At 41.3% G+C, this 25,479-nt stretch overlaps 1 protein-coding gene across 2 annotated transcripts in view; it reads left to right on the plus strand.

Moving 5' to 3' along the window:
* Positions 1-25,479, plus strand: part of MOK (MOK protein kinase) — a 281,854-nt gene that overhangs the window by 41,277 nt on the left and 215,098 nt on the right. For both annotated transcript variants that reach the window (XM_053697435.1, XM_053697436.1), the window contains exons 3-4: positions 13,838-13,927; positions 24,065-24,135. In XM_053697435.1, the coding sequence (XP_053553410.1) occupies positions 13,838-13,927; positions 24,065-24,135 (161 nt within the window). The remainder of the gene's footprint in view (positions 1-13,837; positions 13,928-24,064; positions 24,136-25,479) is intronic.

Here is a 25,479-nt window from a genome sequence, read left to right on the forward strand (position 1 = left end):
GAATTGTATCTGGATGTATTGATAAACACTAGTGCTTAGGATTTGCAGCTGTGTATAGCGCACAGCTATAGCCTCTTACTTCAGAGTTCCCAACTATCTCATAGGGTGGTAATTTTGTCTTGCTATTCCCTTTGCTCCTTTCCCTACTCTATTTATGTGCTGGGTTTTATAAAGAAACCTGAGATTGTCCTGGCCCTGCCCTGGAATGACCAAACCACACCCATGAGCATTGAGACCCGCCCCTGCTTTACTCAAACTCTGCTTAAGAATTATGGCTTTTATGAATACTGGTTTATATAACTCATAGGCTGGGAAAGAGGCTGAAGGGATAGAGAAACAGAACTTCTAATTGGTGACAGTTCCACAAAATGCAGGATGGTTAGGAACCCAATATACTCCCTGACCATAACATTAAACTCATAATGTAATTATTAATACAAAAAAGTGTAATTAAGAACAGAGAAATAAGTTTGCAATGCACTATTTTGTAATTTAAATCTGAAAGTGGCTGGAATGCATTCTATGGAATTCAGAACGCTGACTCTCCTACATGGTGCACACGATAACTGATACGTGCAAGATCTCATATCTCTGACCCCAATTGGCTGTAGGTAAAAAGATAACTGTTCTAGATCTATTGTAATGCAGTGATTCATTTCTGACACATGTATAACAAATTACTTTAAATCCCTTTAATTAGAATAAATGTTTGTTAAATATGTTGTGAGACGGTTGGTACCTATTTCCCCATATAATGCCTTAGAGAGAGATTATTTTGAAATCTAAATTCCAGGCACCTACCTCCAATATTAAAGGGACATGAAACCCAAATATTTTCTTTCATGGTTTAAAAAGAGAATGCATTTTTAAACAACTTTCTAATTTACTTCTATTATCTAATTTGTTTTATTTTCTTAATATGCTTTGCTGAAAAGCATATCTAGATAAGCTCAGTAGCTGCTGATTGGTTGCTGCACATAGATGCGTCATGTGATTGGCTCACCCATGTGCATTGCTATTCCTTCAACAAAGGATATCTAAAAAATGAAGCAAAATATATAATAGAAGTAAATTGGAATGCTGTTTAAAATGATATTCTCTATCTGAATCATGAAAGAAAAAAATTGGGTTTAGTGCCCTTTTAAGTGAAAATGGTCCTTTATATCTTAGCAAAGATTTTGAGAACATTATATATAGAAAAAGGCGTGAGAGGAAATAAAATAAATAAATATGTATTTTATTGTTACAAATATGCAGCATTATATTACAATAAAAAAAGTTTTTATTGTTAAACAAAAGCAATACAAATTTAAAATAATATGAATCCAATATTGCAGAGTTACAATATTTAAGTCATTCTTGCATATAAATAAATATTATACCATACCAGACAGTCTGACAACATTTTGGTTCAGATAATCTTTTCTACCCCTTTATAAGTTCAGGGAAGGAGTATTTATATGCTTTTAAACAATCCTTTGTCATTACATCTTGAGTAATAAGCAAAAAAAAAAAAAAAAAACAAACTATAACCTTGAGCTAAAAAAATTAATATTGGCGCCATTGATAGTGGTCATAAGACATAAACAAATTTATAACCTTGACGTTTATTTCACATATATAATTTTACTTGATTTCTTACTCGTTTTATTTTAAACTATTATATTTATGATTGCATATCATAATAAAACATTACATTGGAATAAATGTATTCATTGAGAAATTCAGTATTTTCTTTCATTTGGAATAACTACCTTTATTGATAAACTCCCTAATAGGTAAGCTATATAGCATTATAAACATGAATAAATAATGTGCCTGTAACAGAAAGAACTGTTAGAAAGATTTGTTTCTCTTGTTAAGTAAATCCAGTCCACGGATCATCCATTACTTGTGGGATATTCTCCTTCCCAACAGGAAGTTGCAAGAGGATCACCCACAGCAGAGCTGCTATATAGCTCCTCCCCTCATTGCCATATCCAGTCATTCTCTTGCAACTCTCAACAAAGATGGACGTAATAAGAGGAGATTGGTGTATTATAGTTAGTTTTTTAACTTCAATCAAAAGTTTGTTATTTTTAAATGGTACCGGAGTGTACTGTTTCATCTCAGGCAACATTAGAAGAAGAATCTGCCTGTGATTTCTATGATCTTAGCAGAAGTAACTAAGATCCATTGCTGTTCTCACATATTCTGAGGAGTGAGGTAACTTCAGAGAGGGAATGGCGTGCAGGTTTTCCTGCAATAAGGTATGTGCAGTTAATATATTTCTAGGGATGGAATTTGCTAGAAAAATGCTGCTGTTACCGGATTAATGTAAGTAAAGCCTTAAATGCAGTGATAGCTACTGGTATCAGGCTTATTAACAGAGATACATACTCTTATAAAAGTGTAATATAAAACGTTTGCTGGTATGTTAATGGTTTTTATATATGTTTGGTGACAAAACTTATTGGGGCCTAGTTTTCTCTTGTTAAGTGCAGTCAGTCCACGGGTCATCCATTACTTATGGGATTATATCTCTTCCCCAACAGGAAGTTGCAAGAGGATCACCCAAGCAGATCTGCTATATAGCTCCTCCCCTCACATGTCATATCCAGTCATTCTCTTGCAAGCTAACTAAAGACAGGTTGTTGTGAGAGTGCTGTGGTGTTTTTAAACTTAGTTTATTTCTTCAATCAAAAGTTTGTTATTTTAAATGACACCGGAGTGTGCTGTTTGTTCTCAGGCAGCATTAGAAGAAGAATCTGCCTGCGTTTTCTATGATCTTAGCAGACGTAACTAAGATCCACTGGCTGTTCTCGCACATTCTGAGGAGTGAGGTAACTTCAGAAGAGGGGAATAGCATGCAGGGCCCCCCTGCAAACGAGGTATGTGCAGTAAATTATTTTTCTAAGCAATGGAATTGACTGAGAAATTACTGCTGATGCCAATGTAATGTAAGTACAGCCTTAAATGCAGTGGTAGCGACTGGTATTAGGCTGAGGAGTGTGTGTACACTGAAGTATTTTTCTAGGGAATGGAATTTGACTCAGAAAATACTGTTAATACTGAAGTAATGTGTGAGCCTTAACTGCAGTAAAAGTGACTGGTAGCAGGCTTATTAATAACACTTCATAACTTTTAAAATGTATGTTCAAAACGTTTACTGGCATGTTAATCGTTTTTTGTGAGGTACTTGGTGATAAAACTTATTGGGGCATGATTTTTACCACATGGCTAACTTTTGTTTCTGCATAGAAACAGTTAACTGAGCTTCCCCACTGTGTAAAATGAGTGGGAGGGGCCTATTTTAGCGCTTTTTTGAGCAGTAAAAATTCAGTCACAATCTTCCTACTTCATCCTCCATGATCCAGGACGTCTCTAGAGAGCTCAGGGGTCTTCAAAATTCATTTTGAGGGAGGTAATCAGTCACAGCAGACCTGTGACAGTGTGTTTGACTGTGATAAAAACGTTAATTATTAAATTGTTATCCGTTTTTGGGTATTAAGGGGTTAATCATCCATTTGCTGGTGGGTGCAATCCTTTGCTAACTTAATACATTTACTGTGAAAATTTGGTTGCTATAACTAATTTGGTTCATTGTTATTTCAACTGTGACAGCTTTTTGTGCTTCTTAAAGGCACAGTAGCGTTTTTTATATTGCTTGTAAATTTATTTGAAAGTATTTTCCAAGCTTGCTAGTCTCATTGCTAGTCTGTTTAAACATGTCTGACACAGATGAATCTGTTTGTTCACTATGTATGAAGGCCAATGTGGAGCCCCATAGAAAATTGTTTACTAAATGCATTGATGTAACTTTGAATAAAAGTCAGTCTTTACATGCAAAGAAATTATCACCAGACAACGAGGGGGAAGTTATGCCGACTAACTCTCCTCACGTGTCAGTACCTTCGCCTCCCGCTCAGGAGGTGCGTGATTTTGAGGCGCCAAGTACATCAGGGAGGCCCTTACAAATCACTTTGCAAGACATGGCTACTGTTATGACAGAAGTATTATCTAAATTGCCAGAATTAAGAGGCAAGCGTGATAGCTCTGGGTTAAGGACAGAGCACGCTGATGATGTGAGAGCCATGTCCGATACTGCGTCACAATTTGCAGAACATGAAGACGGAGAGCTTCATTCTGTGGGTGACGGATCTGATCCAGGGAGACTGGATTCAGAGATTTCTAATTTTAAATTTAAGCTTGAGAACCTCCGCATATTGCTAGGGGAGGTATTAGCGGCTCTGAATGATTGTAACACGGTTGCAATTCCAGAAAAATTATGTAGGTTGGATAGATACTATGTGGTACCGGTGTGTACTGACGTGTTTCCTATACCTAAAAGGCTTACAGAGATTATTAGCAAGGAGTGGGATAGACCCGGTGTGCCTTTTTCCCCTCCTCCCATATTTAGGAAAATGTTTCCTATAGACCCCACCACACGAGACTTATGGCAGACGGTCCCTAAGGTGGAGGGAGCGGTTTCTACTTTAGCTAAGCGTACCACTATCCCGGTGAAGGATAGTTGTGCTTTTTCAGATCCAATGGATAAAAAATTAGAAGGTTACCTTAAGAAAATGTTTGTTCAACAAGGTTTTATTTTACAGCCCCTTGCATGCATTGCGCCTGTCACTGCTGCGGCGGCATTCTGGTTTGAGTCTCTGGAAGAGGCCATTCGCTCAGCTCCATTGGATGAAATTATGAACAAGCTTAAAGCACTTAAGCTAGCTAACGCATTTGTTTCTGATGCCGTCGTACATTTAACCAAACTTACGGCTAAGAACTCCGGATTTGCCATCCAAGCGCGCAGAATGCTATGGCTTAAATCCTGGTCAGCTGACGTGACTTCTAAATCTAAATTGCTTAATATTCCTTTCAAAGGGCAGACCTTATTCGGGCCCGGCTTGAAAGAAATTATCGCTGACATTACGGGAGGTAAGGGCCATGCTCTACCTCAGGACAGGGCCAAATCAAAGGCCAAACAGTCTAATTTTCGTGCCTTTCGTAACCTCAAGGCAGGAGCAGCATCAACTTCCTCCGCTCCAAAACAGGAAGGAGCTGTTGCTCGTTACAGACAGGGATGGAAAACTAACCAGTCCTGGAACAAGGGCAAGTAGGCCAGAAAACCTGCTGCTGCCCCTAAGACAGCATGAAGAGAGGGCCCCCTATCCGGAAACGGATCTAGTGGGGGGCAGACTATCTCTCTTCGCCCAGGCTTGGGCAAGAGATGTCAAGGATCCCTGGGCGTTGGAGATCATATCTCAGGGATATCTTCTGGACTTCAAAGCTTCTCCTCCACAAGGGAGATTTCATCTTTCAAGGTTATCAGCAAACCAAATAAAGAAAGAGGCGTTTCTACGCTGTGTACAAGACCTCTTACTAATGGGGGTAATCCACCCGGTTCCGTGAACGGAACACGGGCAGGGATTCTATTCAAATCTGTTTGTGGTTCCCAAGAAAGAGAGGGAACCTTCAGACCAATTTTGGACTTAAAGATCCTAAACAAATTCCTAAGAGTTCCATCATTCAAAATGGAAACTATTCGAACCATCCTACCCATGATCCAAGAGGGTCAGTACATGACCACTGTGGACTTAAAGGATGCCTACCTTCACATACCGATTCACAAGGATCATTATCGGTACCTAAGATTTCCCTTCCTAGACAGGCATTACCAGTTTGTAGCTCTTCCCTTCGGGTTAGCTACGGCTCCAAGAATCTTTACAAAGGTTCTGGGCTCACTTCTGGCGGTACTAAGACCGCGAGGCATAGCGGTGGCTCCGTACCTAGACGACATCCTGATACAAGCGTCAAGTTTTCAAACTGCCAAGTCTCATACAGAGATAGTTCTGGCATTTCTGAGATCACATGAGTGGAAGGTGAACGTGGAAAGAGTTCTCACAAGGGTTCCCTTCCTAGGGACTCTTATAGATTCTGTAGAGATGAAAATTTACCTGACGGAGGCCAGGTTATCAAAACTTCTAAATGCTTGCCGTGCCCTTCATTCCATTCCACGCCCGTCAGTAGCTCAGTGCATGGAAGTAATCGGCTTAATGGTAGCGGCAATGGACATAGTACCATTTGCGCGACTGCATCTCAGACCGCTGCAATTGTGCATGCTAAGTCAGTGGAACGGGGATTATTCAGATTTGTCCCCTCTACTAAATCTGGACCAAGAGACCAGAGATTCTCTTCTATGGTGGCTTTCTCGGCCCCACCTGTCCAAGGGGATGACCTTTCGCAGGCCAGATTGGACAATTGTAACAACAGATGCCAGCCTTCTAGGTTGGGGCGCAGTCTGGAATTCCCTGAAGGCTCAGGGATCATGGACTCAGGACGAGAAACTCCTCCCAATAAATATTCTGGAGTTAAGAGCAATATTCAATGCTCTTCTAGCTTGGCCTCAGTTAGCAACTCTGAGGTTCATCAGATTTCAGTCGGACAACATCACGACTGTGGCTTACATCAATCATCAAGGGGGAACCAGGAGCTCCCTAGCGATGTTGGAAGTCTCAAAGATAATTCGCTGGGCAGAGTCTCACTCTTGCCACCTGTCGGCAATCTACATCTTAGGCGTGGAGAACTGGGAGGCGGATTTTCTAAGTCGCCAGACTTTTCATCCGGGGGCGTGGGAACTTCATCCGGAGGTCTTCGCTCAACTGATTCATCGTTGGGGCGAACCAGATCTGGATCTCATGGCGTCTTGCCAGAACGCCAAGCTTCCTCATTACGGATCCAGGTCCAGGGACCCGGGAGCGGCGCTGATAGATGCTCTAGCAGCCCCTTGGGTTTTCCAGATGGCTTATGTATTTCCACCGTTTCCGCTGCTGCCTCGACTGATTGCCAAGATCAAACAGGAGAGAGCATCAGTGATTCTGATAGTGCCTGCGTGGCCACGCAGGACCTGGTATGCAGACCTAGTGGACATGTCGTCCTGTCCACCATGGTCTCTGCCTCTGAGGCAGGACCTTCTAATTCGGGGTCCTTTCCACCATCCAAATCTAATTTCTCTGAGGCTGACTGCATGGAGATTGAACGCTTGATTCTATCAAAGCGTGGCTTCTCGGAGTCGGTTATTGATACCCTAATACAGGCTAGGAAACCTGTTACCAGAAGAATTTACCATAAGATATGGCGTAAATATTTGTATTGGTGCGAATCCAAGAGTTACTCATGGAGTAAGGTTAGGATTCCTAGAATATTGTCTTTTCTACAAGAGGGTTTAGAAAAGGGCTTATCCGCTAGTTCGTTAAAAGGACAGATTTCTGCTCTGTCCTTCTACACAAGCGTCTGGCAGAAATTCCAGACGTTCAGGCTTTTTGTCAGGCTTTGGCTAGGATTAAGCCTGTGTTTAAGACTGTTGCTCCGCCGTGGAGCTTAAACTTAGTTCTTAATGTCCTGCAAGGCGTTCCATTTGAACCCCTTCATTCCATTGATATTAAGCTGTTATCTTGGAAAGTTCTGTTTTTGATGGCTATTTCTGATTTTTCATTCAGACAAGGTAGTTCTGCGTACTAAACCTGGGTTCTTACCTAAGGTAGTTTCTAACAAGAATATCAATCAAGAGATTGTTGTTCCATCATTGTGTCCTAACCCTTCTTCAAAGAAGGAACGACTTTTGCATAATCTGGACGTAGTCCGTGCCCTGAAGTTCTATTTGCAGGCAACTAAAGATTTTCGTCAAACTTCTTCCCTGTTTGTCGTTTACTCTGGACAGAGGAGAGGTCAAAAGGCTTCGGCTACCTCTCTCTCTTTTTGGCTTCGTAGCATAATACGTTTAGCCTATGAGACTGCTGGACAGCAGCCTCCTGAAAGAATTACAGCTCATTCTACTAGAGCTGTGGCTTCCACCTGGGCCTTTAAAAATGAGGCTTCTGTTGAACAGATTTGCAAGGCTGCGACTTGGTCTTCACTTCACACTTTTTCAAAGTTTTACAAATTTGACACTTTTGCTTCTTCGGAGGCTATTTTTGGGAGAAAGGTACTTCAGGCAGTGGTTCCCTCCGTTTAAAGTTCCTGCCTTGTCCCTCCCTTCATCCGTGTACTTTAGCTTTGGTATTAGTATCCCATAAGTTATGGATGACCCGTGGACTGACTACACTTAACAAGAGAAAACATAATTTATGCTTACCTGATAAATTTATTTCTCTTGTAGTGTAGTCAGTCCACGGCCCGCCCTGTCTTTTAAGGCAGTTCAAATTTTTTTTAATTTAACTCCAGTCACCACTGCACCCTATGGTTTCTCCTTTCTCGTCTTGTTTCGGTCGAATGACTGGATATGACATGTGAGGGGAGGAGCTATATAGCAGATCTGCTTGGGTGATCCTCTTGCAACTTCCTGTTGGGGAAGAGATATAATCCCATAAGTAATGGATGACCCGTGCACTGACTACACTACAAGAGAAATACATTTATAAGGTAAGCATAAATTATGTTTTTTTTTCCACATGGCTGGCTTGATTTTTGCCTAGAAACAGTTTCCTGAAGCTTTCCACTGTTGCAATATGAGTGGGAAGGGCCTATTTTAGTGCTTTTCTGTGCAGATAAAAATACTGACAGAGACATTCAGCTTCCCTCTGCATGATATAGGACATCTCTGAAGGGCTCAAAAGGCTTCAAAGTCGTGTTTGAGGAGGGTAACAATCACAGTAGTCTGTGGCAGTTGTTGTGACTGTGTTTAAAAAACGTTTTTGTCATTTATTATTCTGTTTTTGTTATTAAGGGGTTAATCATCCATTTGCAAGTGGGTGCAATGCTCTGCTGACTTGTTACATACACTGTAAACATTTTGTTAGTGTAACTGCCTTTTTTAACTGTTATTTCAAATTTTGTCAAAATTTGTTTCTCTTAAAGGCACAGTAACGTTTTTTATATTGCTTGTTAACTTGCTTTAAAGTGTTTTCCAAGCTTGCTAGTCTGTACAAACATGTCTGAAACAGAGGATACTTGTTCATTATGTTTAAAAGCCATGGTGGAGCCCCATAGGAGAATGTGTACTAAATGTATTGATTTCACCTTAAACAGTAAAGATCAGTCTTTATCTATAAAAGAATTATCACCAGAGGGGTCTGTCGAGGGGGAAGTTATGCCGACTAACTCTCCCCACGTGTCGGACCCTTCGCCTCCCGCTCAAGGGACGCACGCTAATATGGCGCCAAGTACATCAGGGACGCCCATAGCGATTACTTTGCAGGACATGGCTGCAATCATGAATGATACCCTGTCAGAGGTATTATCCAGATTGCCTGAATTGAGAGGCAAGCGCGATAGCTCTAGGGTTAGACGAGATACAGAGAGCGTAGATGCTGTAAGAGCCATGTCTGATACTGCGTCACAATATGCAGAACCTGAGGACGGAGAGCTTCAGTCTGTGGGTGACGTCTCTGAATCGGGGAGACCTGATTCAGAGATTTCTAATTTTAAATTTAAGCTTGAGAACCTCCGTGTATTGCTTGGGGAGGTATTAGCTGCTCTGAATGACTGTGACACAATTGCAGTGCCAGAGAAATTGTGTAGGCTGGATAAATACTATGCAGTGCCGGTGAGTACTGATGTTTTTCCAATACCTAAAAGGCTTACAGAAATTATTAGTAAGGAGTGGGATAGGCCCGGTGTGCCCTTTTCCCCACCTTCTATATTTAGAAAAATGTTTCCAATAGATGCCACTACACGGGACTTATGGCAGACTGTCCCTAAGGTGGAGGGAGCAGTTTCTACTTTAGCAAAGCGTACCACTATCCCGGTTGAGGACAGTTGTGCTTTTTCAGATCCAATAGATAAAAAATTAGAGGGTTACCTTAAGAAAATGTTTATTCAACAAGGTTTTATTTTACAGCCCCTTGCATGCATTGCGCCTGTCACTGCTGCTGCTGCATTCTGGTTTGAGGCCCTGGAAGAGGCCATCCATACAGCTCCATTGACTGAAATTGTTGACAAGCTTAGAACTCTTAAGCTAGCTAACTCATTTGTTTCTGATACCATTGTTCATTTGACTAAACTAACGGCTAAGCATTCCGGATTCGCCATCCAGGCGCGTAGGGCGCTATGGCTCAAATCCTGGTCAGCTGATGTGACTTCAAAGTCTAAATTACTCAACATTCCTTTCAAGGGGCAGACCTTATTCGGGCCTGGTTTGAAAGAAATTATTGCTGACATTACTGGAGGTAAGGGTCATACCCTTCCTCAGGACAGGGCCAAATCAAAGGCCAAACAGTCTAATTTTCGTGCCTTTCAAAATTTCAAGGCAGGTGCAGCATCAACTTCCTCTGCTTCAAAACAAGAGGGAACTTTTGCTCAATCCAAGCAGGCCTGGAAACCTAACCAGTCCTGGAACAAGGGCAAGCAGGCCAGAAAGCCTGCTGCTGCCTCTAAGACAGCATGAAGGAGCGGCCCCCTATCCGACAACGGATCTAGTAGGGGGCAGACTCTCTCTCTTCGCCCAGGCGTGGGCAAGAGATGTTCAGGATCCCTGGGCGTTGGAGATCATATCTCAGGGATATCTTCTGGACTTCAAAGCTTCTCCTCCACAAGGGAGATTTCACCTTTCAAGATTATCTGCAAACCAGATAAAGAAAGAGGCATTCCTATGCTGCGTACAATATCTCCTTGTAATGGGAGTGATCCATCCAGTTCCGCGGACGGAACAAGGACAGGGGTTTTATTCAAATCTGTTTGTGGTTCCCAAAAAAGAGGGAACCTTCAGACCAATTTTGGATTTAAAGATCCTAAACAAATTCCTCAGAGTTCCGTCATTCAAGATGGAAACTATTCGAACCATTTTACCCATGATCCAAGAGGGTCAGTACATGTCCACAGTGGACTTAAAGGATGCCTACCTTCACATTCCGATTCACAAGAATCATCATCAGTTCCTGAGGTTTGCCTTTCTAGACAGGCATTACCAATTTGTAGCTCTTCCATTCGGGTTGCCTACAGCCCCAAGAATTTTTACAAAGGTTCTGGGCTCACTTCTGGCGGTCCTAAGACCGCGAGGCATAGCGGTGGCTCCTTACCTGGACGATATCCTGATACAGGCGTCAAGCTTTCAAATTGCCAAATCTCATACAGAGATAGTTCTGGCATTCCTGAGGTCGCATGGGTGGAAAGTGAACGAAGAAAAGAGTTCTCTATCTCCTCTCACGAGGGTTTCCTTCCTAGGGACTCTAATAGATTCTGTAGAAATGAAAATTTACCTGACGGAGTCCAGGTTATCAAAACTTCTACATGCTTGCCGTGTTCTTCACTCCATTCCGCGCCCCACGGTGGCTCAGTGCATGGAAGTAATCGGCTTAATGGTAGCGGCGATGGACATAGTGCCATTCGCGCGCCTGCATCTCAAACCGCTGCAATTATGCATGCTCAGTCAGTGGAATGGGGATTACACAGATTTGTCCCCTCTACTAAATCTGGATCAGGAAACCAGAGATTCTCTTCTCTGGTGGTTATCTCAGGCCCATCTGTCCAAGGGTATGACCTTTCGCAGACCAGATTGGACAAGTGTAACAACAGATGCCAGCCTTCTAGGTTGGGGTGCAGTCTGGAACTCCCTGAAGGCTCAGGGTTCATGGACCCAGGAGGAGAAACTCCTCCCAATAAATATTCTGGAGTTAAGAGCAATATTCAATGCTCTTCTAGCTTGGCCTCAGTTAGCAACACTGAGGTTCATCAGATTTCAGTCGGACAACATCACCACTGTGGCTTACATCAACCATCAAGGGGGAACCAGGAGTTCCCTAGCGATGTCAGAAGTCTCCAAGATAATTCGCTGGGCAGAGACTCACTCTTGCCACCTGTCAGCGATCCATATCCCAGGTGTAGAGAACTGGGAGGCGGATTTTCTAAGTCGTCAGACTTTTCATCCGGGGGAATGGGAACTCCATCCGGAGGTGTTTGCTCAATTGGTTCTCCGTTGGGGCAAACCAGAATTGGATCTCATGGGGTCTCGCCAGAACGCCAAGCTTCCTTGTTACGGATCCAGGTCCAGGGACTCAGAAGCGGCACTGATAGATGCTCTAGCAGCGCCTTGGTTCTTCAACCTGGCTTATGTGTTTCCACCATTTCCTCTGCTCCCTCGTCTGATTGCCAAAATCAAACAGGAAAGAGCATCAGTGATATTGATAGCGCCTGCGTGGCCACGCAGGACTTGGTATGCAGACCTAGTGGACATGTCATCCTTTCCACCATGGACTCTGCCTCTGAGACAAGACCTTCTAATACAAGGTCCTTTCAATCATCCGAATCTACTTTCTCTGAGACTGACTGCATGGAGATTGAACGCTTGATCCTATCAAAGCGTGGCTTCTCCGAATCAGTAATTGATACCTTAGTACAGGCACGAAAGCCTGTCACCAGGAAAATTTACCACAAGATTTGGCGTAAATATCTTCATTGGTGTGAATCCAAGAATTACTCTTGGAGTAGGGTTAGGATTCCTAGGATATTGTCCTTCCTCCAAGAGGGTTTGGACAAAGGATTATCAGCTAGTTCTTTAAAGGGACAGATTTCTGCTCTGTCTATTCTTTTACGCAAGCGTCTGGCAGAAGTTCCAGATGTTCAGGCATTTTGTCAGGCTTTAGTTAGAATTAAGCCTGTGTTTAAACCTGTTGCTCCTCCATGGAGCTTAAACTTGGTTCTTAAAGTTCTTCAAGGGGTTCCGTTTGAACCCCTTCATTCTATTGATATCAAACTTCTTTCATGGAAAGTTCTTTTTCTGATGGCCATTTCCTCAGCTCGAAGAGTCTCGGAGTTATCTGCCTTACATTGTGATTCTCCTTATCTGATCTTTCATTCAGATAAAGTTGTTCTGCGTACAAAACCTGGGTTTTTACCTAAGGTGGTTTCTAACAATAATATCAATCAAGAGATTGTTGTTCCATCATTATGTCCTAATCCTTCTTCAAAGGAGGAACGTCTTTTGCATAATCTAGACGTAGTCCGTGCCTTGAAGTTTTACTTACAGGCTACTAAAGATTTTCGCCAAACATCTAACCTGTTTGTTGTTTACTCTGGACAGAGGAGAGGTCAGAAGGCCTCTGCAACCTCTTTTTCTTTTTGGCTTCGGAGTATAATCCGTTTAGCCTATGAGACTGCTGGACAGCAGCCTCCTGAAAGGATTACAGCTCATTCTACTAGAGCGGTGGCTTCCACCTGGGCCTTTAAAAATGAGGCCTCTGTTGAACAGATTTGCAAGGCTGCAACTTGGTCTTCCCTTCATACTTTATCCAAATTTTACAAATTTGATACTTTTGCTTCTTCGGAGGCTGTTTTTGGGAGAAAGGTTCTACAGGCAGTGGTTCCTTCCGTTTAAGTTCCTGCCTTGTCCCTCCCATCATCCGTGTACTTTAGCTTTGGTATTGGTATCCCACAAGTAATGGATGATCCGTTGACTGGATACACTTAACAAGAGAAAACATAATTTATGCTTACCTGATAAATTTATTTCTCTTGTAGTGTATCCAGTCCACGGCCCGCCCTGTCCTTTTCAGGCAGGTCTAAATTTTAATTTAACTACAGTCACCACTGCACCCTATGGTTTCTCCTTTCTCGGCTTGTTTCGGTCGAATGACTGGATATGGCAGTGAGGGGAGGAGCTATATAGCAGCTCTGCTGTGGGTGATCCTCTTGCAACTTCCTGTTGGGAAGGAGAATATCCCACAAGTAATGGATGATCTGTGGACTGGATACACTACAAGAGAAATAAATTTATCAGGTAAGCATAAATTATGTTTTTTTTCCTTCCAAGAAGTTTTATTTAAAGGAACTGTCTGCATTAAAAATGCACTTACATAATTGTAATTCTTGCCAAGTTATCATATCTTGTTTAAATTATATATAATTTCTCGTTGAAATACAGCCTGGAACAGGTGAACAGTCTACGGGAAATACAAGCTTTAAGAAGACTTAGCCCTCATCCGCATATCCTAACGTTGCAGGAAGTCGTTTTGTGAGTAATTGTTGGATTGCTATAGAAACCAAATGCTTTAAGGGTTAGAAAACAATGCACATTTGAACCTAATTAAAATAAATTATTATAACTACGATATATGTAATCAAATAAAACTGTTTTTGTTGAAAAACAAACGGCTAGATTACGAGTCTTGAGTTAGGCTTAAAAAGCAGCGTTGGCCGATCCCAACGCTGCTTTTTAATGCCCGCTGGTATTACGAGTCTTGCAGGTACAGGTGTACCGCTCACTTTTTTGGCCAGACTCGGAAATACCGCAAATCCACTTACGTCAATTGCGTATCCTATATTTTCAATGGGACTTGCATAGCGCCGGTATTACGAGTCTGACCAAAAGTGAGCGGTAAACCCTCTCCTGTCAAGACTCGTACCGCATTTTAAAGTCAGTAGTTAAGAGTTTTACACTATAATGCCGTAGCATAAAACTCATAACTAAAGTGCAAAAAAGTACACTAACACCCATAAACTACCTATTAACCCCTAAACCGAGGCCCTCCCACATTGCAAACACTAAAATAAATATTTTAACCCCTAATCTGCCGGACCGGAAAGCGCCGCCACTATAATAAATATATTAACCCCTAAACAGCCGCACTCCCGCATCGCAAACACTATTTAAATATTATTAACCCCTGATCTGCCGGCCCTAACATCGCCGCCACCTACCTACATTTATTAACCCCTAATCTGCCACCCCCAACGTCGCCGCCACTATAGTAAAGTTATTAACTCCTAAACCTAAGTCTAACCCTAACACCCCCTATCTTAAAATATAATTTAAATAAAATTCTATAATTAACTAAATTATTCCTATTTAAAACTAAATACTTACCTGTAAAATAAAAACCCTAAGCTAGCTACAATATAACTAATAGTTACATTGTAGCTAGCTTAGGGTTTATTTTTATTTTACAGGCAAATTTGTATTTATTTTAACTAGGTAGAATAGTTATTAAATAGTTATTAACTATTTAATAACTACCTAGTTAAAATAAAGACAAATTTACCTGTAAAATTAAACCTAACCTAAATTACAATTACACCTAACACTACACTATAATTAAATGAATTACCTAAATTAAATACAATTAATTACAATTAAATAAAATTATCTAAAGTACAAAAAAAACAACTAAATTACAGAAAATAATAAACAAATTACAAGATTTTTAAACTAATTACACCTAATCTAATCCCCCTAACAAAATAAAAAAGCCCCCCAAAATTAAGAAAAAGCCATACCCTACACTAAATTACAAATAGCCCTTAAAAGGGCCTATTGCGGGGCATTGACCCAAAGTAATCAGCTCTTTTACCGGAAAAAAATTACAATCCCCCCCCAACATTTAAAACCCACCACCCACACAGCCAACCCTACTCTAAAACCCACCCAATCCCCCCTTTAAAAAAACCTAACACTAACCCCCTGAAGATCACCTTACCGGGAGACGTCTTCACCCAACCGGGCAGAAGTCCTCAACGAAGCCGGGAGAAGTCTTCATCCAAGCCGGGCGAAGTGGTCCTCCAGACGGGTAGAAGTCTTCATCCAGACGGCATCTTCTATCTTCATCCATCCGGCGCAGAGCGGGTCCATCTTCAAGACATCCGACGTGGAGCATCCTCTTCTTCCGTAGGCTAAACACAGAATGAAGGTTCCTATAAATGACGTCATCTAAGATGGCGTCCCTTCAATTCCGATTGGCTGATAGAATTCTATCAGCCAATCGGAATCAAGGTAGAAAAAATCATATTGGCTGATGCAATCAGCCAATAGGATTGAAGTCCAATCCTATTGGCTGATCCAATCAGCCAATAGGATTGAGCTTGCATTCTATTGGCTGATTGGAACAGCCAATAGAATGCCAGTTCAATCCTATTGGCTGATTGCATCAGCCAATATGATTTTTTTCTACCTTAATTCAGATTGGCTGATAGAATTCTATCAGCCAATCGGAATTGAAGGGACACCATCTTGGATGACGTCATTTAAAGGAACCTTCATTCTGTGTTTAGCCGTCGGAAGAAGAGGATGCTCCACGTCGGATGTTTTGAAGATGGACCCGCTCTGCGCCGGATGGATGAAGATAGAAGATGCTGTCTGGATGAAGACTTCTGCCCGTCTGGAGGACCACTTCGCCCGGCTTCGTTGAGGACTTCGACCCGGTTGGGTGAAGACGTCTCCCGGTAAGGTGATCTTCAGGGGGTTAGTGTTAGGTTTTTTTTAAGGGGGGATTGGGTGGGTTTTAGAGTAGCGTTGGTTGTGTGGGTGGTGGGTTTTAATTTTGTGGGGGGGAATTGTAATTTTTTTTTCAGGTAAAAGAGCTGATTACTTTGGGGCAATGCCCTGCAAAAGGCCCTTTCTCCAACATTGGTGTGTCCAGTCCACGGCGTCATCCTTACTTGTGGGATATTCTCTTCCCCAACAGGAAATGGCAAAGAGTCCCAGCAAAGCTGGTCACATGATCCCTCCTAGGCTCCGCCCACCCCAGTCATTCTCTTTGCCGTTGCACAGGCAACATCTCCACGGAGATGGTTAAGAGTTTTTTGGTGTTTAAATGTAGTTTTTATTCTTCTATCAAGTGTTTGTTATTTTAAAATAGTGCTGGTATGTACTATTTACTCTGAAACAGAAAAGGATGAAGATTTCTGTTTGTAAGAGGAAGATGATTTTTAGCAGACAGTAACTAAAATCGATTGCTGTTTCCACACAGGACTGTTGAGATGAAGTAACTTCAGTTGGGGGAAACAGTTAGCAGTCTTTTCTGCTTAAGGTATGACTAGCCATATTTCTAACAAGACCATGTAATGCTGGAAGGCTGTCATTTCCCCTCATGGGGACCGGTAAGCCATTTTCTTAGTTAAACATAAAAGAATAAAGGGCTTCAAAAAGGGCTTAAAAACTGGTAGACATTTTTCTGGGCTAAAACAATTGCTTTACTAGGCATATTATGCAGATTCTAACTAATTATTGGTATTATAATCTTGGGGAACATTTAGAAAAACGGCAGGCACTGTGTTGGACACCTTTTTCAGATGGGGGCCTTTCTAGTTATAGACAGGGTTAAAGCTCTGAAATTTGGTGTGCAATACTTTTAATGCTTTAAGACACTGTGGTGAAATTTTGGTGAATTTTGAACAATTCCTTCATACTTTTTCACATATTCAGTAATAAAGTGTTTTCAGTTTGAAATTTAAAGTGACAGTAACAGTTTTATTTTAAAACGTTTTTTTGTGCTTTGTTGACAAGTTTAAGCCTGTTTAACATGTCTGTACCATCAGATAAGCTATGTTCTATATGTATGAAAGCCAATGTGTCTCCCCATTTAAATTTATGTGATAATTGTGCCATAGTGTCCAAACAAAGTAAGGACAGTAATGCAACAGATAATGATATTGCCCAAGATGATTCCTCAAATGAGGGGAGTAAACATGATACTACATCATCCCCTACTGTGTCTACACCAGTTATGCCCACACAGGAGGCCCCTAGTACATCTAGTGCGCCAATACTTATTACCATGCAACAATTAACGGCTGTAATGGATAACTCCATAGCAAATCTTTTATCCAAAATGCCTACTTATCAGAGAAAGCGCGATTGCTCTGTTTTAAACACTGAAGAGCAAGAGGACGCTGATGATAACTGTTCTGACATACCCTCACACCAATCTCAAGGGGCCATGAGGGAGGTTTTGTCTGATGGAGAAATTTCAGATTCAGGAAAAATTTCTCATCAAGCTGAACCTGATGTTGTGACATTTAAATTTAAATTAGAACATCTCCGCGCACTGCTTAAGGAGGTGTTATCTACTCTGGATGATTGTGACAATTTGGTCATTCCAGAGAAATTATGTAAGATGGACAAGTTCCTAGAGGTTCCGGTGCCCCCCGACGCTTTTCCTATACCCAAGCGGGTGGCGGACATAGTAAATAAAGAGTGGGAAAGGCCCGGCATACCTTTTGTTCCCCCCCCTATATTTAAGAAATTATTTCCTATAGTCGACCCCAGAAAGGACTTATGGCAGACAGTCCCCAAGGTCGAGGGGGCGGTTTCTACTCTAAACAAACGCACTACTATTCCTATCGAAGATGGTTGTGCTTTCAAAGATCCTATGGATAAGAAATTAGAGGGTTTGCTTAAAAAGATTTTTGTACAGCAAGGTTACCTTCTACAACCAATTTCATGCATTGTTCCTGTCACTACGGCAGCGTGTTTCTGGTTCGAGGAACTAGAAAAATCGCTCAGTAAAGAATCTTCGTATGAGGAGGTTATGGACAGAGTTCAAGCACTTAAATTGGCTAACTCTTTTGTTTTAGATGCCGCTTTGCAATTAGCTAGATTAGCGGCGAAAAATTCTGGGTTTGCTGTCGTGGCGCGCAGAGTGCTTTGGCTAAAGTCTTGGTCAGCGGATGTGTCTTCCAAGACAAAATTGCTTAACATTCCTTTCAAAGGTAAAACATTATTTGGACCTGATTTGAAAGAGATTATTTCAGACATTACTGGGGGAAAGGGCCACGCCCTCCCACAGGATAGGTCTTTTAAGGCTAATAATAAGCCTAATTTTCGTCCCTTTCGCAGAAACGGACCAGTCTCTAATTCTGTATCCTCTAAGCAAGAGGGTAATACTTCACAACCCAAACCAGCCTGGAAACCAATGCAAGGCTGGAACAAGGGTAAGCAGGCCAAGAAGCCTACCACTGCTACCAAAACAGCATGAAGGGATAGCCCCCGATCCGGGACCGGATCTAGTGGGGGGCAGACTTTCTCTCTTTGCTCAGGCTTGGGCAAGAGATGTTCAGGATCCTTGGGCGCTAGAAATAGTTTCTCAAGGTTATCTCCTGGAATTCAAGGAACTACCCCCAAGGGGAAGGTTCCACAGGTCTCAATTATCTTCAAACCAAATAAAGAGACAGGCATTCTTACATTGTGTAGAAGACCTGTTAAAGATGGGAGTGATACATCCAGTTCCAATAAGAGAACAAGGAATGGGATTTTATTCCAATCTGTTCATAGTTCCCAAAAAAGAGGGAACATTCAGACCAATTTTGGATCTAAAGATCCTAAACAAATTTCTCAGGGTACCATCGTTCAAAATGGAAACTATTCGAACGATCCTACCTACTATCCAGGAAAATCAATTTATGACTACCGTGTATTTAAAGGATGCGTACCTACATATTCCTATCCACAAGGAACATCATCAGTTCCTAAGGTTCGCTTTTCTGGACAAGCATTACCAGTTTATGGCACTTCCATTTGGATTAGCCACTGCTCCAAGGATTTTCACAAAGGTACTAGGGTCCCTTCTAGCGGTTCTAAGACCAAGGGGCATTGCAGTAGTACCTTACTTGGACGACATCCTGATTCAAGCGTCGTCCCTGTCAAAAGCAAAGGCTCATACGGACATCGTCCTAGCCTTTCTCAGATCTCACGGATGGAAGGTGAACAAAGAAAAAAGTTCTCTGTCCCCGTCAACAAGAGTTCCCTTCTTGGGAACAATAATAGATTCCTTAGAAATGAGGATTTTTCTGACAGAGGTCAGAAAATCAAAACTTCTAAGCTCTTGTCAAGTACTTCATTCTGTTCCTCGTCCTTCCATAGCGCAGTGCATGGAAGTAATAGGATTGATGGTTGCAACAATGGACATAGTTCCTTTTGCACAAATTCATCTAAGACCATTACAACTGTGCATGCTCAGACAGTGGAATGGGGATTATACAGACTTGTCTCCGACGATTCAAGTAGATCAAAAGACCAGAGATTCACTCCGTTGGTGGCTGACCCTGGACAATCTGTCACAGGCAATGAGCTTCCGCAGACCAGAGTGGGTCATTGTCACGACCGACGCCAGCCTAGTGGGCTGGGGCGCGGTCTGGGAATCCCTGAAAGCTCAGGGTCTATGGTCTCGGGAAGAGTCTCTTCTCCCGATAAACATTCTGGAACTGAGAGCGATATTCAATGCTCTCAGAGCTTGGCCTCAACTAGCAAAGGCCAAATTCATAAGGTTTCAGTCAGACAACATGACGACCGTTGCATATATCAATCATCAGGGGGGAACAAGGACTTCCCTGGCGATGAAAGAAGTGACCAAGATAATTCAATGGGCGGAGGATCACTCCTGCCACTTGTCTGCGATCCACATCCCAGGAGTGGAAAATTGGGAAGCGGATTTTCTGAGTCGTCAGACATTCCATCCGGGGGAGTGGGAACTCCATCCGGAAATCTTTGCCCAAATAACTCAATTATGGGGCATTCCAGACATGGATCTGATGGCGTCTCGTCAGAACTTCAAGGTTCCTTGCTACGGGTCCAGATCCAGGGATCCCAAGGCGACCCTAGTAGATGCACTAGTAGTACCTTGGACCTTCAACCTAGCTTATGTATTCCCACCGTTTCCTCTCATCCCCAGGCTGGTAGCCAGGATCAATCAGGAGAGGGCCTCGGTGATCTTGATAGCTCCTGCGTGGCCACGCAGGACTTGGTATGCAGACCTGGTGAATATGTCATCGGCTCCACCATGGAAGCTACCTTTGAGACAGGACCTTCTTGTTCAGGGTCCATTCGAACATCCGAATCTGGTTTCCCTCCAACTGACGGCTTGGAGATTGAACGCTTGATTTTATCAAAGCGTGGGTTTTCAGATTCTGTAATAGATACTCTGATTCAGGCTAGAAAGCCTGTAACTAGAAAAATTTACCATAAAATATGGAAAAAATATATCTGTTGGTGTGAATCTAAAGGATTCCCATGGAAAAAGATAAAAATTCCTAAGATTCTATCCTTTCTACAAGAAGGTTTGGAGAAAGGATTATCTGCAAGTTCTCTGAAGGGACAGATCTCTGCTTTATCTGTTTTACTTCACAAAAGACTGGCAGCTGTGCCAGATGTTCAAGCATTTGTTCAGGCTCTGGTTAGGATCAAGCCTGTTTACAGACCTTTGACTCCTCCCTGGAGTCTAAATCTAGTTCTTTCAGTTCTTCAAGGGGTTCCGTTTGAACCCTTACATTCCGTAGATATTAAGTTATTATCTTGGAAATTTTTGTTTTTGGTTGCAATTTCTTCTGCAAGAAGAGTTTCAGAGTTATCTGCTCTGCAGTGTTCTCCGCCCTATCTGGTGTTCCATGCAGATAAGGTGGTTTTGCGTACTAAGCCTGGTTTTCTGCCGAAAGTTGTTTCCAACAAAAATATTAACCAGGAGATAGTTGTACCTTCTTTGTGTCCGAATCCAGTTTCAAAGAAGGAACGTTTGTTACACAATTTGGACGTAGTCCGTGCTCTAAAATTCTATTTAGAGGCTACTAAAGATTTCAGACAAACATCTTCCTTGTTTGTTGTTTATTCTGGTAAAAGGAGAGGTCAAAAAGCGACTTCTACCTCTCTTTCCTTTTGGCTTAAAAGCATTATCCGATTGGCTTATGAGACTGCCGGACGGCAGTCTCCTGAAAGAATCACAGCTCACTCCACTAGGGCTGTGGCTTCCACATGGGCCTTCAAGAACGAGGCTTCTGTTGACCAGATATGTAAGGCAGCGACTTGGTCTTCACTGCACACTTTTGCCAAATTTTACAAATTTGATACTTTTGCTTCTTCGGAGGCTATTTTTGGGAGAAAGGTTTTGCAAGCCGTGGTGCCTTCCATTTAGGTGACCTGATTTGCTCCCTCCCTTCATCCGTGTCCTAAAGCTTTGGTATTGGTTCCCACAAGTAAGGATGACGCCGTAGACCGGACACACCAATGTTGGAGAAAACAGAATTTATGCTTACCTGATAAATTACTTTCTCCAACGGTGTGTCCGATCCACGGCCCGCCCTGGTTTTTTAATCAGGTCTGATGAATTATTTTCTCTAACTACAGTCACTACGGTATCATATGGTTTCTCCTATATATATTTCCTCCTGTTCGTCGGTCGAATGACTGGGGTGGGCGGAGCCTAGGAGGGATCATGTGACCAGCTTTGCTGGGACTCTTTGCCATTTCCTGTTGGGGAAGAGAATATCCCACAAGTAAGGATGACGCCGTGGACCGGACACACCGTTGGAGAAAGTAATTTATCAGGTAAGCATAAATTCTGTTTTTAAGGGCTATTTGTAATTTAGTGTAGGGTAGGGCTTTTTTTTATTTTGGGGGGCTTTTTTATTTTGTTAGGGGGATTAGATTAGGTTAATTAGTTTAAAAATCTTGTAATTTCTTTATTATGTTCTGTAATTTAGTGTTTGTGTTTTTTTGTACTTTAGATAATTTTATTTAATTGTAATTAATTGTATTTAATTTAGGTAAATAATTTAATTATAGTGTAGTGTTATGTGTAATTGTAATTTAGGTTAGGTTTTATTTTACAGGTAAATTTGTCTTTTTTTAACTAGGTAGTTATTAAATAGTTAATAACTATTTAATAACTATTCTACCTAGTTAAAATAAATACAAAGTTGCCTGTAAAATAAAAATAAACCCTAAGCTAGCTACAGTGTAACTATTAGTTATATTGTAGCTATTTTAGGGTTTATTTTATAGGTAAGTATTTAGTTTTAAATAGGAATTATTTAGTTAATTGCAGTAATTTTATTTATATTTATTTAAATTATATTTAAGTTAGGGGGGGTTAGGGTTAGGTTTAGGGATTAATAGCTTTATTATAGTGGGGGCGGCAGATTAGGGGTTAATAAATATAATGTAGGGTTCAGCGATGTTGGGGGCAGCAGATTAGGGGTTCATAAGTATAATGTAGGTGGTGGCGGTGTCCGGAGCGGCAGATTAGGGGTTAATAATATAATGTAGGTGTCAGTGATGCCGGGGCCGGCAGATTAGGGGTTAATAAGTGTAAAATTAGGGGTGTTTAGACTCGGGGTTCATGTTAGGGTGTAGACGTAACTTTTATTTCCCCATAGGAATCAATGGGGCTACGTTAGGAGCTTTACGCTGCTTTTTTGCAGGTGTTAGGTTTTTTTTTTTCATCCGGCTCTTCCCCATTGATTCCTATGGCTAAATCGTGCACGAGCACGTTCAGCCAGCTCACCGCTAACGTAAGCAGCGCTGGTATTTAGGTGAGATGTGGAGCAAAATTTTGCTCTTCGCTCACTTTTTTGCGGTTAATGCCGGGTTTCTAAAAACCTGTAATACCAGCGCTGTCTGTAAGTGAGCGGTGAGCATAAACTGCTCATTAGCACCGCACAGCTAACGCAAAACTCGTAATCTAGGTGAAAGCTTCTACATACGTTTTATTTTTATGTTAAAATTCTCATGCAACGGGATGTAATGACCGCCCATATAAGGAGGCATAATTTATATAAATTCAGTTACCACCCTTCATCCAATGGCAATGCGGCTGAGCTAGTTAATTTAAATATTAATTTCAGTCTACCTTGCATACTCATTTGCTTAAAGTGGTATACTTATGTAACAGAAGACAGCCATATTTGTATTACCTTTTCATTGATGTATAAATGATAAAAATGCATATTGCTCATTACTGTACGGGAATAAAAATACTTTGCTTTAATCTGTCTGCGGAACTTCATGGATCTGGTGCGCCACTCCCTCCAGCGACGTCATCAGGATCCACGTGTCCACCCGCCATCCAGCACTTGATCCGTAACGCTATATTGGAGAGGAGAGAGGGGGCCGATTCAGCCCATGCACTGGCCATAAATTAGTTATTATGTGCATGTGGGGCGCCATGATGTTTCTACCTAGGTAGAACATCGAACTGGGCCCATATAATGAGAATAAAAGTGGGTTTTGCACACTATTAACTTTATAATTAAAGTTACAAGAAAGGGAATTAAAATGATTAACAGGTACTAATTACAAGTAGCTTTATGATATACAAGTTTTGAACAACTTAAAAACTATTTTTGGGTTTCTTATCCCTTAAACATTTAAATATTTATAACCTGGAGAAAAAAAATTTCATAGATATTTTTTATTGTTTTGTGTTTCCTCTCCAAGTGTCGAATTTATGTAATTCAATAAACAGATAATGCTAGCTAGAAATCACATATGTGCAATAAATACATTTAAACTCCCCAAATGTACATTTTAAATAAATTAATTAAAGCTATAGCTCATAATCGCAATCTATTATAAACTAACTTAGATTCTTTTTTTTTTATTTTACAGTGACCGGAAATCTGGCAGTCTTTCTCTGATATGTGAGCTAATGGACATGAATATCTATGAGTTAATCAGAGGTAAATATAACAAATTGTCAGATACCCCACTGCAGAATTTGTTTGTTTAGTAATATATTTTTTTAATCCAAAGTAGGGCTTCAAAAGGGAAATACACTTGGTCTAAGAACTAACAAATACTACCTTAAAGTGCATGTAAAGTCAACCTACTCGCTCTGCATCATAGTGTGTCATTTCAAAAATAAAAGTGAGTTTCATTCATCAAAATGTGAAAATCGCATTCTAAAAAGAAATATTTCATAATTTACTTTCTATTCTTCTCGGCGATTCCTCCGCCCGCCATTATGGTCCCACATAAATTTGATGATTGACACTTCTCTTTCGGAATATTTTCCTCACCCCCGGGGCGTCAGGCCAGTTGTTCCCTACGTCACGCTAATCTACTGCGCATGCGCGAACTACCCGATATACTATACTTTATTACGGAGTATTAACGCATGCGCAATGTGATACGAGGTGCCGAGGTTTACAGCGTATTGGTTGCTGAACGCATGCGCGTATTGTCATCCAAATTGTGAACGCATGCGCAAATGAGACCCCTAATCGTGAACGCGATTCAAAATGATGTCATCGAGTGGGCGGTAGATATTTAAATGATGCATGGAGAAAAACAGGAAGAAGATGGTTGGGAGGAGTTCAATGGATAGCACGGAGCTAAGTTTAGATATCAAAATAACGATAAACATTATTTATTTTAAAATAATATTATTGCGGTTTGAATATTTATAAGTGTGTGAACAAGTTGGTAACAATTAATAACCAAAAATTTACATTCACTTTAAGAACAAACAGGTGTGTGCATGATATAAGACTATCCAATCAGAAGGATAGAAGACTATCCAATAGGAACATTACAACAGGTTTAAAAAATTCTGCAATCCAGGTGAGAGGTATCTTGATAAAGCCCTCGCGAGGGTGAAATGCATAGAACATACTCCTGGTGAGAGGTAATTGTCCCTCTGATGACTTCAAACAATTCCTTTGAATTAGAGATTGTTCTGTTATATTCTGTGAATCTCCTAGGAGTACCCAAGGGTGCAGAGGAGGCAGGAGTGCATCTGCAAAATAGGACTCTTTTCTACACTGCCACACTTATTTGCACGTGAGACGTATCACATAGTAACATAGAAGTCTACCGAGTTCAACCTATACAAATCTTAATATACTTACACTAAAAGCTCCAGTTAAACTTAAATGAATGCCATTTAAAAAGGTGACCCATTTAACACAAGCAATCATATCCCTGAATTCTGTTTCTAGCCAGAAATGTATCTAAACCATTTTTAAATGTATCTAAGGTACTGGCTTTCACTACCTCTTTAGGTAATGAGTTCCACAATTTGA

Source organism: Bombina bombina, chromosome 1, assembly GCF_027579735.1.
Source record: "Bombina bombina isolate aBomBom1 chromosome 1, aBomBom1.pri, whole genome shotgun sequence".
Lineage (NCBI taxonomy): Eukaryota > Metazoa > Chordata > Amphibia > Anura > Bombinatoridae > Bombina > Bombina bombina.